Source organism: Phocoena sinus, chromosome 9 (assembly GCF_008692025.1).
Source record: "Phocoena sinus isolate mPhoSin1 chromosome 9, mPhoSin1.pri, whole genome shotgun sequence".
Taxonomy (NCBI): Eukaryota; Metazoa; Chordata; class Mammalia; order Artiodactyla; family Phocoenidae; genus Phocoena; species Phocoena sinus.
In genome coordinates, this window is record NC_045771.1 from 79,067,694 (window position 1) to 79,084,615 (window position 16,922).

A 16,922-nucleotide genomic window follows, 5' to 3' on the forward strand; every position below is an offset into this window, starting at 1 on the left:
TGCAGTATTGTCTGAAGGTTGGGAGGGTTATGCCTCCTGCTTTGTTCTTTTTCCTCAGGATTGCTTTGGCAATTCTGGGTCTTTTAAGGTTCCATATAAATATTAGGATTATTGGTTCTACTTCTGTGAAAAATGTCAGGGGTAATATAAAAGGGATCTCAATAAATCTGTAGATTGCTTTGTGTAATATGGCCATTTTAACAATAGTAATTCTTCCAATCCAAGAGCATGGAATGTTTTTCCATTTTTTTTAAATCGTCTTCAGTTTCCTTTATAAGTGTTTTATAGTTCTCAGTGTATATGTCTTTCACCTCCTCGGTCAGGTTTATTCCTAAGTATTTTATTTTTTTTTGATGAGATTTTAAAAGGGATTTTTTTTTTCTTTCTTTTTTTTTTTCACTTTCTCTTTCTGATGCAACCAATTTCTGTATGTTGATCTTGTATACTGCTACCTGGCTGAATTTGTTTATCAATTCTGGTAGTTTTTGTGTGAAGTCTTTAGGGTTTTCTATATGTAGTATCATGTCATCTGCATACAATGACAATTTTACCTCTTCTCTTCCAACTTGGATAACTTTTCTTTCTTTTTCTTGTCTGCCTGCTGTGGCTAGGACTTCCAGTGCTATGTTGAACAGGAGTGGTGAGAGTGGACATCCTTGTCTGGTCTGGATTTCAGCAGGAAGGCTTTCAGCTTTTCACTGTTGAGTGTTATGTTGGCTGTTGGTTTGTCATAAATAGCTTTTGTTATGTTGAGGCATGTTCCCTCTAAACTCACCTTGATAAGAGTTTTTATCATGAATAGATGTTGAATTTTATCAAATGCTTTTTCTGCATCTTTTGAGATGTGGCTTTGTTGATCATGTGGTTTTTGTCTTTCTTTTGTTGATTTGGTGTATCACATTGATTTGCATATGTTGAACCATCCTTGTGACCCTGGGATGAATCCAGTTTGGTAATGGTGTATGATCTTTTTTACATGTTGTTGGATTTGCTTTGCTAATATTTTGTTGGGAAGTTTTGCATCTATATTCATCAAAGGTACTGGCCTGTAATTTTCTCTTTCGGTAGTGTCTTTGTCTCGTTTTGGTGTCAGGGTAATGGTGGCTTCATAGAATGACTTGTGGGAGTGTTCCCTCCTCCTCAATCTTTTGGAAGAGTTTGAGAAGGAATGGTATAGTTTCTTCTCTTATTGTTTGGTAGAATTCCCCAGTGAAGCCTTCTGGTTCTGGACTTCTGTTTGCAGGGAGTTATATTATTTCAGATTCTATTTCACTTGTAGTGATCAGTCTGTTCAAATTGCCTGTTTCCTTTTGATTCAGTTTTGGTAGGCTGTATGTTTCTAGAAACATGCCCATTTCTTCTGGGTTGTCCAGTATGTTGGCATACAATTGTTCATAGTATTCTCTATCAGAGGCAATTTGACTCCCAGATTGATTGTCCAGTTCTGAAATCTCGCCTGTGTGCAAGACTTGTATGCTCGGTGCCTGCTCAAGAACCCCTCTCATACGCCTAATAAGAATCTCAAATTATACCTGGGAAAGAATTCTTGTCATTTTCTCTCAAACTTACTTGTTCTGCAGACTTCCCCATATTAATAAATAGCACCACCACTCACCCAACTGCTTTGTCAAAAAGCAGCTAGGAGTCATCTTTTCATGCTTCTCTTTCTTTTACATCTTATCACCAGCCTCTCAGTGCAGACCTTTGGCTCAGTGGTCACAACTGCCACTTCTCATCACCTCCACAGATGCCATCCTAACCAGACCCACCAGAACTCTTCAGTAGCTGCTAAACTGGTCTCCCTGCTTCCATGCTTGCCTCCCTTCAGTCTAGATCCCACTCAGTAGCCAGAGTAACCTCTTTCTAAACTTCAGTCACGGGGCTTCCCTGGTGGCGCAGTGCTTAAGAATCTGCCTGCCAATGCAGGGGACACGGGTTTGATCCCTGGTCCAGGAAGATCCCACATGCCACGGAGCAACTGAGCCCGTGCACCACAACTACTGAGCCTGCGCCCTTGAGCCCGCATGCCACAACTACTGAAGCCCGCGCGCCTAGAGCCAGTGCTCTGCAACAAGAGAAGCCACCGCAATGAGAAGTCCTCGCACCGCAGCTAAGAGTAGCCCCTGCTCCCCACAACTAGAGAAAGCCCGCACGCAGCAATGAAGACCCAACGCAGCCAAAAGAAAACCACACTTTAATCAGATCTTGTCACTCCCTTACTCAGAATCTTTCACTAGCATCTTACAGCAATTAGGAAACACTCCACAGCCTTTACCATGGCCTGCGAGATTCTACCTGACCTGCTTCCTAACACCTTGTCTGACCCTCGCATCACTGTGGCACAGCTTGCTCACAGGCTTTCTCTTTTTCAAAAGCACCAGTCTGGTTCCTGCCTCAGCCCTGTTTGCATTTGTTTCCTCTGGACCTGAAGAACTCTTCACTTCAGGTGTGCACGTGGCTCCATCTTCACATCATTTAATCCTGGGATTGAAATGTTAATTTCTCAGAGACACCCTTCCTGACTAACCTACCTGAAATACCCTTCTTTCCTTCTAACCCTAATTATTCCCTAATCTGCTTTATTTTTGCTTGTAATGCGTAACACAGCCAGATACTATATTCTTTATTTATTCATTCACTTGATTATTTTGTCTCTATCACTGGAATATAAAGGTGGTGAATTTGCCTGTCACAGTCATCAGTATATTTCCTGCACTGAAAGCAACGCCAGTATGGTAGGCATGAAAGAATCTTTGCGTAATGCATAGGTAAAAGGAAGGATACCCAGATGGAGAGCACTTGAGCTGTGCCTTAAGGAAACAATCAAATTTTACTAAGTAGATGAAGTAACAATTATTAAAATCAGGAAGAATTCACATAGGTTTTGTTAAGTTTGTGATGATCCCTCTGTTATTGTCTGGAGTTCACTCTATAGGTGCTAAGGAGCTGTTTCATATTACTAAGAAAAGTTGTTTTTAAAAATAAAAGCAGTTTATACCTGTTTGGTGACTGATTGGAATAGGAGAAGCCAGAGACAGAGAATCAATTGTGAGAATTAAAGTAGAGATTATGAGGGTATTTACAAACTAAGCGTTTTCGATCTTAGGGGAGAGAAAGGGTCACATTTGAACACTTGTTTCTGGTAAAGAAGAAAGGAGATGACTTGCTTATAACCCACCATAAATATGTGTTGCATTGAGTCGGTCAAGTCTTGAATAACTGGCAAATAGCTGTTTTATTTCTTCCTTCCTTCCTTTGTTCATTCATTGTTATATACTGTGATACTGCATGATTATTAGTGATATAAAATCAGTAATTCATGTAGATGAACTGTGTTTAACAATGTTAAACACATATAATCTTGCTGCAGTGACTTCAGTGAAATGTCATATGTGTATTCTAAAGAAATATTCCAGATATTTCTCTATGAAAAAAAATTTTTGCCTGCAATCTGGAAGATTAAAATATTATCTTTAAAATTATTTTATACTTAACGAGAAGATATTCTGCTATTTAAAAACATTATTGTATACAACTTTTGCACTTTTAAAAATGGATAGTAACAGACATTATATATAGTATGTATGTATATGTGTATATGTATACATACATACATATAGGTTTAAATTTAAAACTAGAAAATTTTAAACTCAGAGATAAAACAAACATTATTGGAAGAAACAATAAATTAATTTCCAGTCAAACTGATGCAGGGATGAACTTTGTTTCAAAAGGTCACTGTTTCTACTGATTTGAAAATGGATTTCTTATAATCAGCTCACTATTTCACTTTTCCAGTTGATTTCACTAATTTATCTTTCACTGAATTGACCAATTCTTTGGTTGAATCCGTCTAACTGAGTTTCTCCCAAGCCCTTGCCCCATCACCTAAACAATCAGCCTGCATCCTCCCTGCTTTGTTCATGAACTCCCTTTGCTCAGGAAAATGGTTATCTGTTACTATGAAGTGATGCGTGTCTTTCTCTTCCGTGATCGGCACTGGTGATCTTCCTGCGCATTAGGAAGTTATTAGCTGTGAAAATCGTGGCTATAATCTGTTAAATTGCCAGAAGAGAGTGGATAGATTACAGATTTCAAGTGGAATCCGCACAGTTTGAAGGTTAGGTAAGGTTAATTCATAATGGGGTCAGCATGTTTGACTTAATCACTGCTGGTAAGACACAAATAAGTTCAAAAGAAGTTTCTTGAAAAGAAGCCTAACTGTTGGATGCATGTGCATTCATGCCATGTGCTGATAATTCTGCGTGCGTAGGTGTAGGATTCACTTAGGCCCCTTAAGCCTTACTCTGGTTTATGCCTAAAATGCTAAGTAGGCCCACCTGTAGAACTGAGACATGTGAATATACGATGAAAAAGTGCATGTTTGGGCCAGGCTGAGAAGCTGTCATTTTTTATTTGATCAAATCTGAGCTGCAGATCTTAGATCACACATGGGACACAGCCTTTGGCTACTCTGGAAGGAATGTATTTCAGATGGTGCAGTTGATTTACGAGAATAAGGTGTCTGAGACACTGATCCTTTAGCCTCCCATTAACTATCTTATAGCAAATGCATGTTGGGCTATAATATCCCTCTTTGAATAAAAGAGAACATTTTTTGGTAGATAATACAGAGAAGGTCCTGATTCTGAGTATTAGAGCATCTAACTTATTAGCATCATCATAGAGTTTCATTAAGTATAGAGCACTGCACTGACTTTTCTGAGATCAAAATGTCATATGGTCATAACATATGGTTATATGTTATACGGTCAGCTCTGTGGACCAAATGATAATAGAATTTCTCTTTAGAGGTAAGATAAATTGCTCTTCAGAAATATCTGCAGAATTAGTTATATTTTATATAAGTTAAAAGGCATTAAAGCATTAAAAGATGTTGAAGTTTATTCAGTTCAGCTCAGAGAGGCTCAGTGTTTAAAGTTAGACCTTGTGAATTCTTATTTAAAAAAAGAAATTGCAGAAAGTTAATATATTGATGAAAGAGTAAAAATTGCAGTGCAGGGATAGAGTTTTAAAAATCAATCTATTAGATAGTATTCTACTCTCAGGTTACAACATTATAACATGAATTTCCTTTCTCTTTAATAATGTGTATGAATCTTTCCTCCCTGGCATCTGTTCTAAATCAGTCTATTTTCCCATTGCTTTTAAAATCGTGTCAGGGTTAATCTCCTATTCCATGTTTGCTTTCCAGGCATTAGTCATGAAGCTGCTGATGAAAAGGTGATTTTTGGCATTGAATTTAATTCAACCTTTCTGGAATGTATACCTAAATCCCAACAAGCATCTATTAAGTGGTATATCCAGCGGTCAGGAGATGAATATCGAGAGGAGGTAAGTTATAGTCATCAAAGAATGCTCACCTTGAGGGAAACAGTGTAAAACTTAAATCAAGTTTAGCTTGTGAGAGGAGATGTTCAACTTTTAGTGCCAAGTGGAGCTCTTATCACTACATAACAAGGAAAATAAAATTTTATACTCTCTAGCACCCAAGGTAACAATGCCTTTGAGATATGAATAGGCCAATTTAATGCAAATGTGTTAATAAATACATTTAAAAGCAAATTGAATTAAAAAAATACAGGATTCTTCTTCTACTTTTTATTTTTCATTGATGGTGTATATTTTAGAATAATTCCCTGATCAAGAACAAGACTTTCCCCCCACAAAAGCACAATGACTAAATTCTCTCTCTCATTGTGTTCAGTTTAGATCATAAAACATGTCAAGTTTGTACAGAAATGGAAATATCTATCTTATCATATCATAGGAGCAAGTTGGATAAGTATCTGGACATCTGTACCTTTCCCCTCTAGTGTATTAAAACTAAATCAACAGAGGGAAAAGTAATATGGGTGCTCTACTCATCTTTTGACTTTTTTCTGTTTGTTTTTTTCTAACACATACATGTGATTAAAACGTATCAGAAAGATTTTGTGAGATATGTAGGTTATATATGTTACTGAATTTAATGAGATGAGTTTGGGTAGTCTGAGAAATCCTGTATTATTCAAATGTCATGTAACAAAGGTTAAATGACAGAATTTTTATATTTCTATTCTAATGCCTATGAGAAACCAGTGATACTCAATCTAGATTTCTAAAAGCCCCAATATTAAACTAAGGACACTGTAATGGTAATGGAGTGAACACAGGGTCAGAATTAGATGCGTTGAGTAATGATTCTTTGGTTAATATTACTGAGGACTGTGGGCTGGAATTTTCTAAGGTAAATAAAATCAATGCAAAAGTTACTGTCAAAATTAAATGAGAAAACATATACAAGAATGTGTATTTCAAAGCAGAGGATTACTCACAAGTGTAAAGTATGCATATAAAATTGCAGGCACTCTCTACTGGGAGGACGTGTGAAATACGAAAGAGCACTGATGATGTGTTCACCCTGACTGCTGAGGGTTCGTAAGCAGGTGGTGACTTCTGTAGCACTCAGTTTCTCTGCCATATAAGCAGGCGGACCAGATGTTCTCTAAAATATCAGCCTCCTTGTGAAGTCTACAAACACTTAATCGGTCAAACATTACTGTGTAATAGTGGTTCTCAACCTCAGGTAGTTTTGCTCCCAAGGTATTCACATTTAGCAATACCTGGAGACGTTTTTGGTTGTCACGACTGGGTGGATGGAGGATGCTACTGGCATCTAGTGGGTCGAGGTCAAGGATGATGCTACCATCCTGCAATGCACAATACCTCACAATAGATAACCATCCATCTCACCCAAATGTCAGTTGTGCTAAGGTTGAGAAACCTTGGAGTCAAAGAACCAAATTTTATCATAAGTGATTAATGTAAAGATATGTTCCACTGTTACATTAAGAAATTATCATTCTCTTCGTCGGAGAATAATTTCTCTATCAAAATATTGACCCTTCACATACTTAATACTAAGGGAATAACTTCCTTCTTTATTTCAGATTTCTCTGGTAAAACTTGATTCTTCATTGTTCCTAATATCCATAAGTTCTAAGAATATGGCATATCCATATTTATACTAAATATTTATTTTAAGAGTCTCACTGTTTACCCATACATATTGAAGTTTTACCTGACATAGAGGTGATTTAATTTCAAGATATAAAGCATTTATTATTTATCCATGAAATATTGCAAGGACATTATCTGAATTTTTGTAACATGCATATTTTCTTTTCGATATATTGCAGTATTTTACTTTTGAATATCCCAAATGACTATTTTTAATTTTATAGTTAATAAAGTTTGATAATTTCATTTAAATATAATTTTTTAATGATTTTTTTTTTCTCCATGACAAATTTAATCTGACTTTTAAAAAATGTGGAACTCTGCTTGGGGTACTCTCCCAGTTATAGAGATGTACGTTTGCCTGTGCATGTTTGCACTCACATCTTTCATGTTTCCTGAAAATGCTATACATTACTTTAATGTATGTTTTAAGTATATCAGACAGTCATGGTGGTAGCATGCTCCATAAATTTCAATGGAGCAGAAATAGTGTATTTATTGATTTATACTTTAAAATATTTTAGCTGTAATGTTTCAACTGGTATTTTCATCTACCTTTGTAAATAGTTATACATTGTCCAGGAATATGCAGTACCGCTTCCTGAACTGAGGAAAGGGGCAAAATCCAGACTAGATTTGAAGCATTTTTCCCAGCAGGATACCCTCTGCTCTTTACCAAGAAGGTCACAGTTTGAAATCTTTCCTCCACTCAAAAAAAGAAAAAAAAAAAGCCTGAGGGAAGGCCCAGGATCTCCTGTGGCACAGAGGCTGTCACCAGGTTATTCTCTGCCAGGAGGAGAACATTTCCTTACTGAGTTGTTTCACAGTTGGGTGCTGTTGGGGAGGTCATGAGTCAGTTATTCACTGACTTTCTTATAAAGCTGTTCTTGAAATTGATGATGTTTGTGCTGTAACTAGCAAGTTAATCGGTCCCCAAGCTTCTGTTGAACTTCTGAGATCTGAATAAATAAAAGAGGCAGTACCTTATACCATTTGTGATAGTAATTTTTCTGTGGATTTTTGAAACATTTTAAAAACATCTTCAAATATTTGTATTTTTCTATCTGCAGGTCTTCGTTTTGTTTTTGTTGCTTTTATTATAAAAGCAATATAAATGGTTTTGAAAATAAACAACTATGAGACCACTAAGTGTAGATAAGCACAAATACTATTCTGATGTCTATTCCACCTTTTTTTTTTTTCCTACTTACCACTACACTATAAGCACTTTCCCCTGCCATTCAATTTTAATACCATGTTTCCTGTCCCACATCCCTGCCATCCTGATGACACAGTCATCCACAGATGTTCCATGTTTTATTAAGTTCACGTAACCTCTTAAAAAAGCAATCAACTTTCCTTTAGCTAAATCTTTCTCTACTTGTCTATTTTCTTAGGACAAATTCTTAAATGTAAAATAAGTGAGTTAAAGACTTTAATTATCTTACAGCTTTGGATAAACAACTGCATATTGCTAATTTCTCATCAAAATCACCATATTGGTAAATTGCCTTACATATCATTTGCTTGGTTTATGTTGATATATTCACTTAAAAATTATTTTAACAAACCCCTTTATATTATAGATATTATCATTTTAATGTTATGCATATTATATGTAACTTTTTATTGTTTTCTATCTCTAAACATTTTTGTGTGTCCCTAACACACACACGTTTTATGTTTTATATAGACAAATCTATTGATTTATATCTATATTTCTCACTTGTGCTTAGAATTTCCTTCCCCAATGAAACAGCAAATATATATTTTCTAGTCATTTTATGATTTTATCTTTACAATTACAGTTTACATTTTATATTTACATTTAATTAAAGGTATTAGTTAATCTAGGAGTGAGTTATGTATTCATTCGATTTTTTTTTCTTTAAATAATGAGCCAGTTGCCTCGGCACTATTTTTAAATAAGTCGTCTCCTATGTTTGTTGAAGAAGGGAGATATTCTTGAATCCCTAGTCACTTCCAAGACACGTGCAGTGCTTTCGCTATGCGAGACCTGACAGGTGAATTATGTGCAAAGGAATTACCATTAGGCTGCTATTATCAGAGAAGGAAGTCACTGACCTTTACCTGCTGTTCAGTACCTAACTGTCCTTTGTCCCTTACCATGTTTCTCTTTTCACTTCAAATGAATTGCCCTTCACTGAAGATCTACATTGAATAATGCCAAATTTATTATCCTTGCTCACATTAAGCAAATGGATAGTTGACCCCGGTTCAAGCATGGTTTTGATATGTAAGGCTGAGCAGTTTTTACTTATCACTTCTAGAGTGAAGAAAATTCCATGAGTTTAAATCACTGGTCAGAGGTTACATTATCTCTTTGTAGAGGAGCTGAATTTTCTAAATTGACTGTGCTGACATTTCACTGTCGAGATGCAGTCTGCATAATGCATCCTATTCCAGCATGGAATGAAAGCACTACAGAGAATGGGAATGTAAAGTAGGCAAATGTTAATCAACCACTTAATTTCTGGGTCACAGATTTCTATCTCTAGACTGCAAAAATCCTATGAAAATACATCAATTCAAAATGTGTTTTATTAGAGATACCATTTCATGAAAGGCATAGTTTTGAAATTTTAGGAAGAGAAAAAAATCACTTAAATGATCTAATAAATCCAAAAAGAAATTCGTTAAAGCAAACTTTTTATCTGTAGGTCAAAAATCAAAAGAAAAAGTAAGCATTCCATCAAAGAAAGGAAAGGTGAAGGACCACGATGGAGTAATGAAATGTCAGGTGTTTATGAAACCCTGAGTCCTGTTAGGGACAGAAGTAGACTGGAAAGGAGGGAAGGGGGCCAGACTTCAGAGTAAAATAACATAAATGGGACACAAAAAGAGAATAGCAAAAATAATGATGAAGTGTTGCATAGTATGTGTGAAGTCACAAAGTCATCATTCCTTCCTGTCAGAAGCTTAAAAAAGGACAATAAAAACTAGTGACTCAGAGCTGTGACAGTCTCTAAAAGCCACATTAAACGCAGTTTAAACATTAGCAAGAATACCAGCTAGGAAAGAACATCCAGAGATGAAACGGAACGGAAGTCACGCACTTTGGTCATCATGCTGGTAACCACAGGCCATTTTCCGTTAAAGAATTACAGAAGTAAAGGCTTCAGAACATTACCTCTCCAGCAATATGGCAGCAGTCTATGATGCTGCTAATAATACTTCACACTCAACCTTCAGAGAGCTTTACTTTTAACACCCCAAATACACCGTACGCTGTGTCACCAACTTGATAAATGGGACACCAATTGGGGAAGATAAATGAGTAGTCGTAGGAAGCAGAGCAGACAGGGACCAGAACGTGGGCTGTGGAGTCAGAGTTTCAATTTCATGTTCTAAGATATATTTAAATGAAAAAACAATAATTCCTACAATAAAATTATTTAAAGGAAGATATGTAGTATGTGTTACATTTGAGATTGATATTATTGTTTAAGACTGATCCTTTAGAGCTCTACCAATTCAAATTCCCTTTTATTTTTGGCAGCAGATGCCTATAGTTTCTGAGAATGTAAGTTACTTCAACATTAGTTTGTATTACAGTAGCATTTAAAAATATGTGGGCCTTTAGATAAATCCATTAGGAAAAAAGAAAAAAATCTACTACACACCAATTCACCAAATGGGCAAAGTAAGGGAAACAAACAAACCCCTGATGGTGTGGATTCGTTGTAGCGCAAGGGCAGGGCTGGAGACCATTCAGCCTCATTAACCAGGGATCTGAGCTGTGACCTGCCTTTGGCCTTGTGTGGTACCCCGCCAGCTGCACTTCTCTGGCATAGAAGGTGGTTGGCCATATACTTGTTAGTTAACTGGGCTGGTAGCCAGAGATGTTTCTTTGCCTTTTCTCATATTTCCAGAATTGGAGGGATTTTTCCTACATATTTTTCACATAAAGATGCAAAGTATAGTCCACCCACTGTGAATAAATTTAATTTAGCCGTCTTTATGCCTCCTTGATTTCCATCAACTCTAAGTCTACAATACAGGGGCAGATGTGTAAACTGGGAAATCTTCCAGACTTCTTTGTTGTTATTCTACTTAATGCTGAGCCGCTCAACAATACCCAAATTAAACAGGGCTCTTGTGTCGGTAAACATGCCTGTAGTTTATTGAAGATAGGTTCTCTATTCACACCAGACTGGAGGCCAGGCAAGCTTAAATGTTTGAATTGTCTTTCAGTACTACTGCTTCAAAGGGCAGACAGAGAGCGTCACATTTCAGTGGAGGTTCTTTTTGTTCATTGAGCTTTCTCACACTTGAAATCACATTACCATGTTATAGTATACTGAGGTATGGCAAATATTTCCACAAATGACATAGTCTAAAGTATCATACAGACATAAAGTATCAAAATTCAATCCATAGTAAAAAGAGAAATTCAGCTTTAAATGTTGCTAAACTTCTGACTATATGGTCCTATTCAGTACAGCCCTGACATCCAAAAGGCTGTATCCTCCATGCCTTTCCACTTGACTTTTAACGAGTCACCACTTACAGTTCCCATAAGCGACTCAGATCATTTATTTGGCAATATCTAGCAAACATTAAATTCCTTTTGGAATGACCGCTCTCTTCTACGTTACAGGTAGTGGTGTGCACTAAAGCTCTTTTTCTACACAATGACCGTCAGAGTCACATTCTAGCTCTGAAATCCAGAAACAAATTGGTGTTCTTAGTACACCAATTAGTATCTGAAATCTTTGTAAAGATGGTCAGTTGATAGTTTCCAGGTTTACTTCATTAACTTTCACCGCTTTTTATTCCTATCTGTAGACTGGAAGAAAAACTAACTATATTCCAAAGGCTCCGTTAGATGTAATAAGATGCAACCATACATCTGTGGGGGCTGTTACTTTAGTTGAAAGAGCGTTTAGTCACTCTCTTCGACTATGGCTGACAATACTATGCTTAATGACAGAGAGACAGGGATTGTATCTTTTAGGTTCAGCTAAGTAAAACTGTGTAGCCTCTTTGCTTTTGTTCATAGCCCTCTCTGTTTCTCATTTATTGCCTACATTTTTCCAATTCTGCAGTTGAAACCCGATGAAAGGATCATCAAAACAGAATACGGGCTACTGATTCGAAGTCTGCAGAAGAAGGACTCTGGGATGTATTACTGCAAAGCACAGGAGCACACTTTTATCCACACCATAGCGAAGCTGACTCTGAATGTCATTGAGAATGAACAGATGGAAAATACCCAGAGGGCAGAGCACGAGGAGGGGCGGGTCAAGGATCTGTTGGCTGAGTCACGGCTGAGATACAAAGACTATATCCAAATCCTTAGCAGCCCAAACTTCAGCCTCGACCAGTACTGCGAACAGATGTGGCACAGGGAGAAGCGGAGACAGCGAAACAAGGGCGGCCCAAAGTGGAAGCACATGCAGGAAATGAAGAAGAAACGGAATCGAAGACATCACAGAGACCTAGAAGAGCTTCCCAGAGCTGTGGCTACATAGTTTTCTATTTAATTTAAAGAAAAAGAATCCTTCACCTGCAAAAATACTGTCTTCTGTTTTACTCATCCTTATATTAACTCATAAGAGCTTTCCATGGAGTTCTGCTAAAGCACAAGAACAGTAGTCTGAATAAGACTGTATCTGGTGGATATGGCATTAGCAAGGGCAAACCATTCATCTGAACCAATTTTCCAAGAACTAAACTTACACCTGCAAAGTATCAGAATTATCTCAAAAGAGGGGCTTTACATTTGTAAATGTTTTACACTCTGAGTTTTTGAATTTATTATGTTACATAAATAACTGAGCTAAGAAAGTGTCAAATTTGACATTGTAATAAGGTGCTTTATTTCCCTTGCATGGCCTTTAAGCACGGAGTTGACCATGCAATCGTGCTATATGTTCTTATGAACAGATACATCATTCCACTCTAGAACTGGCTACCTAGTGGTAGGATTGGAGGGAAGACATAAGATACAGCTCACATTATCAACAGGAACTTTCCCAGTGAGCCATTCACTCTTGGTGCATGGTTTGGGAATTTGGAGAGGTGCATTACTCCTTTCAGACTCCAGGGGTTACATTTAGTGTCCTGGAGCATTGATTTACTGAAGGGCATAAATGTTCCTCCCAGGATTCCTTATGACTTGTCAGGATAACAGGTTCACAGAGAGAAGTTGGTGCTCAGTTATGTGTCTTTAGAATATATGCTGAGCTTTACAGGGACAGAATGCTTAATATTTTAATAGGATATGGGAAAGCATTTTAATAAAATAAGGGAAACATCATGATGTATACTGCATCCTAATGGGAAAGCACGCAGCTGGGATTTGTTAAGAGAAAGAAAGAAAGACAGCCATAAATTCTGGCTTTGGGGAAAACTCACATCCCCATAAAAAGGAAGAACAATCACAAATACAGTGCGTGAAATGTACTGTAGCTTTACTCATTGGAATATAAGTAGCTGCCAATTTGTAATCCATCTGTTAAAAAAAAACCTCTAGATTATAACAAACTGCTAGCAAAAGTCTGAGGAAAAGTAAATTTTCTAAAGGATCATGGGAAAAATGAATACAAATTTATTTACAACCAATGGGATTTCAGTATGTACTTCCTCTCTTTTTTCTAAAAATGCATCATGCTCTATAAATTATTTCTATTTACTGCCTTATGCTCTCCCAAATATTGGATTATTAGATTTTATTTGAGTGAATAGGAAAAAACTATATACATATATAGAGAGATAGAATTAGGTAGACAACAGTGGTGGGGAGTGGTAATACTATATATTTGTTGAATAACAGAACAAATGCAAAAATTTTGACAACGGAAAGGGTTAAATTAACTCTTTGACATCTTCACACAATCTTTTTGCATTTCTGAGATTATATGCTGTAATTCAAGTAGCATTGTTTTAGTAATTTAATAATAAATAAGCCTACTGCATGTAAAGAAAACAAACTCACAACATTAACATAAACATTTTTTCACATTTTGTTAGCACTTGCAAATGTTTCCAATGTGTCCTTTCCTCTGAATATGTATGGTATGTTTCCTGCCTGTTTAAGAAGGACTCACCTTTCCTTCCTATGACACAAAACCCTTAGCCGCCTTCTGTTTTGCCTTTTCATGCCGTTTTTGGTGTGAAATGAAAAATTAGTCACTTCCTCACATGGAAGGCAGCTTTTCAGAAAACTAAATAGCAGACATAGCTCGTTTCTCATGCATTCTACGTGTCTTGAAAAGAAAAGCCTGCGAGAACCCTGTGATTATAGGGCAACTTATTACAGAGTTCAGTATCACGTCTGTGACTGGCTTTACGCTCAAAACGTTCTATCTTGCATTCATTGTGTTTGCATTGTTTACCTACTCAAAGTAGTCACACTGATCTATGAGGTTAAGTCACCTTTTGATATGATACTCATAAATATGTGTAGATGTTTTACTGTAAGGAAAACTTAAGGAAGATAGTTTTTTTTTTTTTAAGTGAACCAGAACAAATCACTCTATTAAAAAGTAATTCATAAGAATAGTTGTAGCAAGATCAGACTGCTAACAAGAGTGTTTGTAACTTGATTTGCGGGCTCAAAATGTTCCAGGAACTCATAGTAAGCTCAAAGCTCTAAGTAGGAACATGTTTTTTAAAAGATTTCCAAATATTTGTATATCAGACAGTAGTGATCAAATTATGGATGGCTTTGGGAAAATTTCATGAAGCTCAAATGTTAGGATTGACTTGTGAAAATAAATTTGGTTTTCATCAAAATATGAATGTCCAAGCCATTTTTTAATTAATTCTTTCTAATCTTAGTTATTCAGAAAAAATTGGGGGGGACATTTTAATTCACAGCTAATATTCTGGCTGCTTTGGATCTAAAGCTATTAATTTATGATAATTAAAATATATTTGAAATATTGTTAGTAAAATAAAAAGTCATATAATAAATAAACCATATGGGCAAGGATTTATGTGTATTTATAAAGACAGAAGACATCTAAGCTACTATGTTTAACTTTTTAATCTTTTAATTGCCTCGAACACTTAGAAGAACAGTGTGAATATATTAAATCTAGAGATGAGATACAATATATATACTTCCTCACCACTGAAAGTTTTTACCAAATTTTCTCTGAAATAATGAAAAATGAAATTACAGTTAATAGTTTCAAATACTTTTGCTAAGCAATCAGCTCTTTATGGAGAGGTCTTAAAATGTCTATGTTTATTCTTGGGTTTATATTTTTTCCCCTGTTTTGAATACGTATGGCTCTGACTTGCATATTCTCATCTGCATTTCACACCAGCTATTTCTGCTGCTAAATGGAATCCTGACTGTCTGCATTCATTTACATTCAGTTTATTGGGAATGTTAAGAGTTTGTTTAGAAAGGGATAGTCTAAATAATTAATTTATATATAAACTGTTTCTTCCCCAAAGAGCTCGAAACACTACATTCACATTACTGAATAAACATTTTTGAAAACCAACCAAATTATTTAAGAAATGGAAAACGGTCACAGAGCAATTTAGAAATTTGCAAAAGCCACAACAGTAGTGAAAAAATTATAATTCACACCATACCTCATCCATCCGCTGACTAAATAATGCTTATTTACAACATGCTGCGTGCAAAATGGTCTTACTCTTGAATTTTTCCTTTGGTCTATGTTTCGGTTCTTTACATGCTATTAATTTTTGTTTCTGCTGAACTGTGTAGACGCAACTAAAAAATAAGTTTACAGTTGTCGGTGCCTGTTTTTCCACATTACATTGAAAATTAAATTTTCAAGGACGGTTTGGTAGCATCCAGATGTCTACAAAATACTAAATTGGACCAGAGCATTAATTAAACACTGATACTTTAAATTTAAATATGATATTTCATATATATCATAAATGAAAGTAGAAATCAAAACGGAAATAGCTTCCCTTTAGAATTTGTCTTGGACAACATGTTGGAACTCATTAGCCTTATTGGGAATGGATAGTTTAGTAAAAAGAGATATTTGAAATGTTTTTATAGAAAGAAATATTTTTTTCTCACAGTAAATGACCACAGTATTTAAATAATTTAATTTGCATGTGAGATTAAAAAATGAGATCTAAAATTCCAACATTGTACACATTGACAGTGCAAAGACAGGAACATGCACATGACTTATACCTCTCATTTAAATATTTTGTCCTATAAAGTATTTATGGTAAGTTTGATATAGGTGATTTGGGGGTGTAGGGCAAAAATCTGTCACTTAATTGTGTAATTTAATTCTTAATTGTAAGTGGTTAGCAATCTATTTTGAATTTGTAGTCTTGCTATTTTAAAAGAAATGTAGTCTTGTAATCTAAAATAATGGAAAGTTGTTAAGTGTATATTTTGGTTCTATTATAATAAAATACAAACATTAGTGTTCTGTGGTTATTAACAGAATGTTGGTTTGTGTGCAATTTTGTTTTCAAACCCTAAACATGGTAACCAGATTTTATACATAGACTCGCACTAAATCAAACACCAAGGAAAATATTTCCTGACAATTTTTAGTGGATATAGTTTGCACTGTAAGTATGCAGTAATTTCCCTTATGAAAGAAAAGAATAAGTTTCTCTCCCCAGTTAATACAAGTATTACAGTTAAGCTTTACTGTGATTTAAATTTAGACTTTGGTAGACTGAATTAATATTACTACTCCAAGTAACTACTTTTAAGATTTCCAACTACCATTCTGTAAGTGAAATTTAAAACTACTCATCGATGTGTTTAGTACTGTATGAGTATACTTCTTTAAAGGCAGAGGCTGAGGTTTTTGTTTTTGCTTTATAAAGACCTTTCTTGAATTTCTTTTAGAGAAAATTATATTTCTTGTTAATTTGGTACACACATAAAGGATATTTTGTGTTTACAAAGA

General features: G+C 35.7%; 1 protein-coding gene across 1 annotated transcript in view; it reads left to right on the forward strand.

Moving 5' to 3' along the window:
• The window catches only part of SEMA3D (semaphorin 3D), a 138,503-nt gene extending 122,056 nt beyond the window's left edge, over positions 1-16,447 (forward strand). The window contains exons 17-18 of the mRNA XM_032644025.1: positions 5,216-5,355; positions 12,093-16,447. Of these exons, the coding sequence (XP_032499916.1) occupies positions 5,216-5,355; positions 12,093-12,518 (566 nt within the window). The 3' untranslated portion in view covers positions 12,519-16,447. The remainder of the gene's footprint in view (positions 1-5,215; positions 5,356-12,092) is intronic.
• The last annotated feature ends 475 nt before the right edge of the window (positions 16,448-16,922 follow it).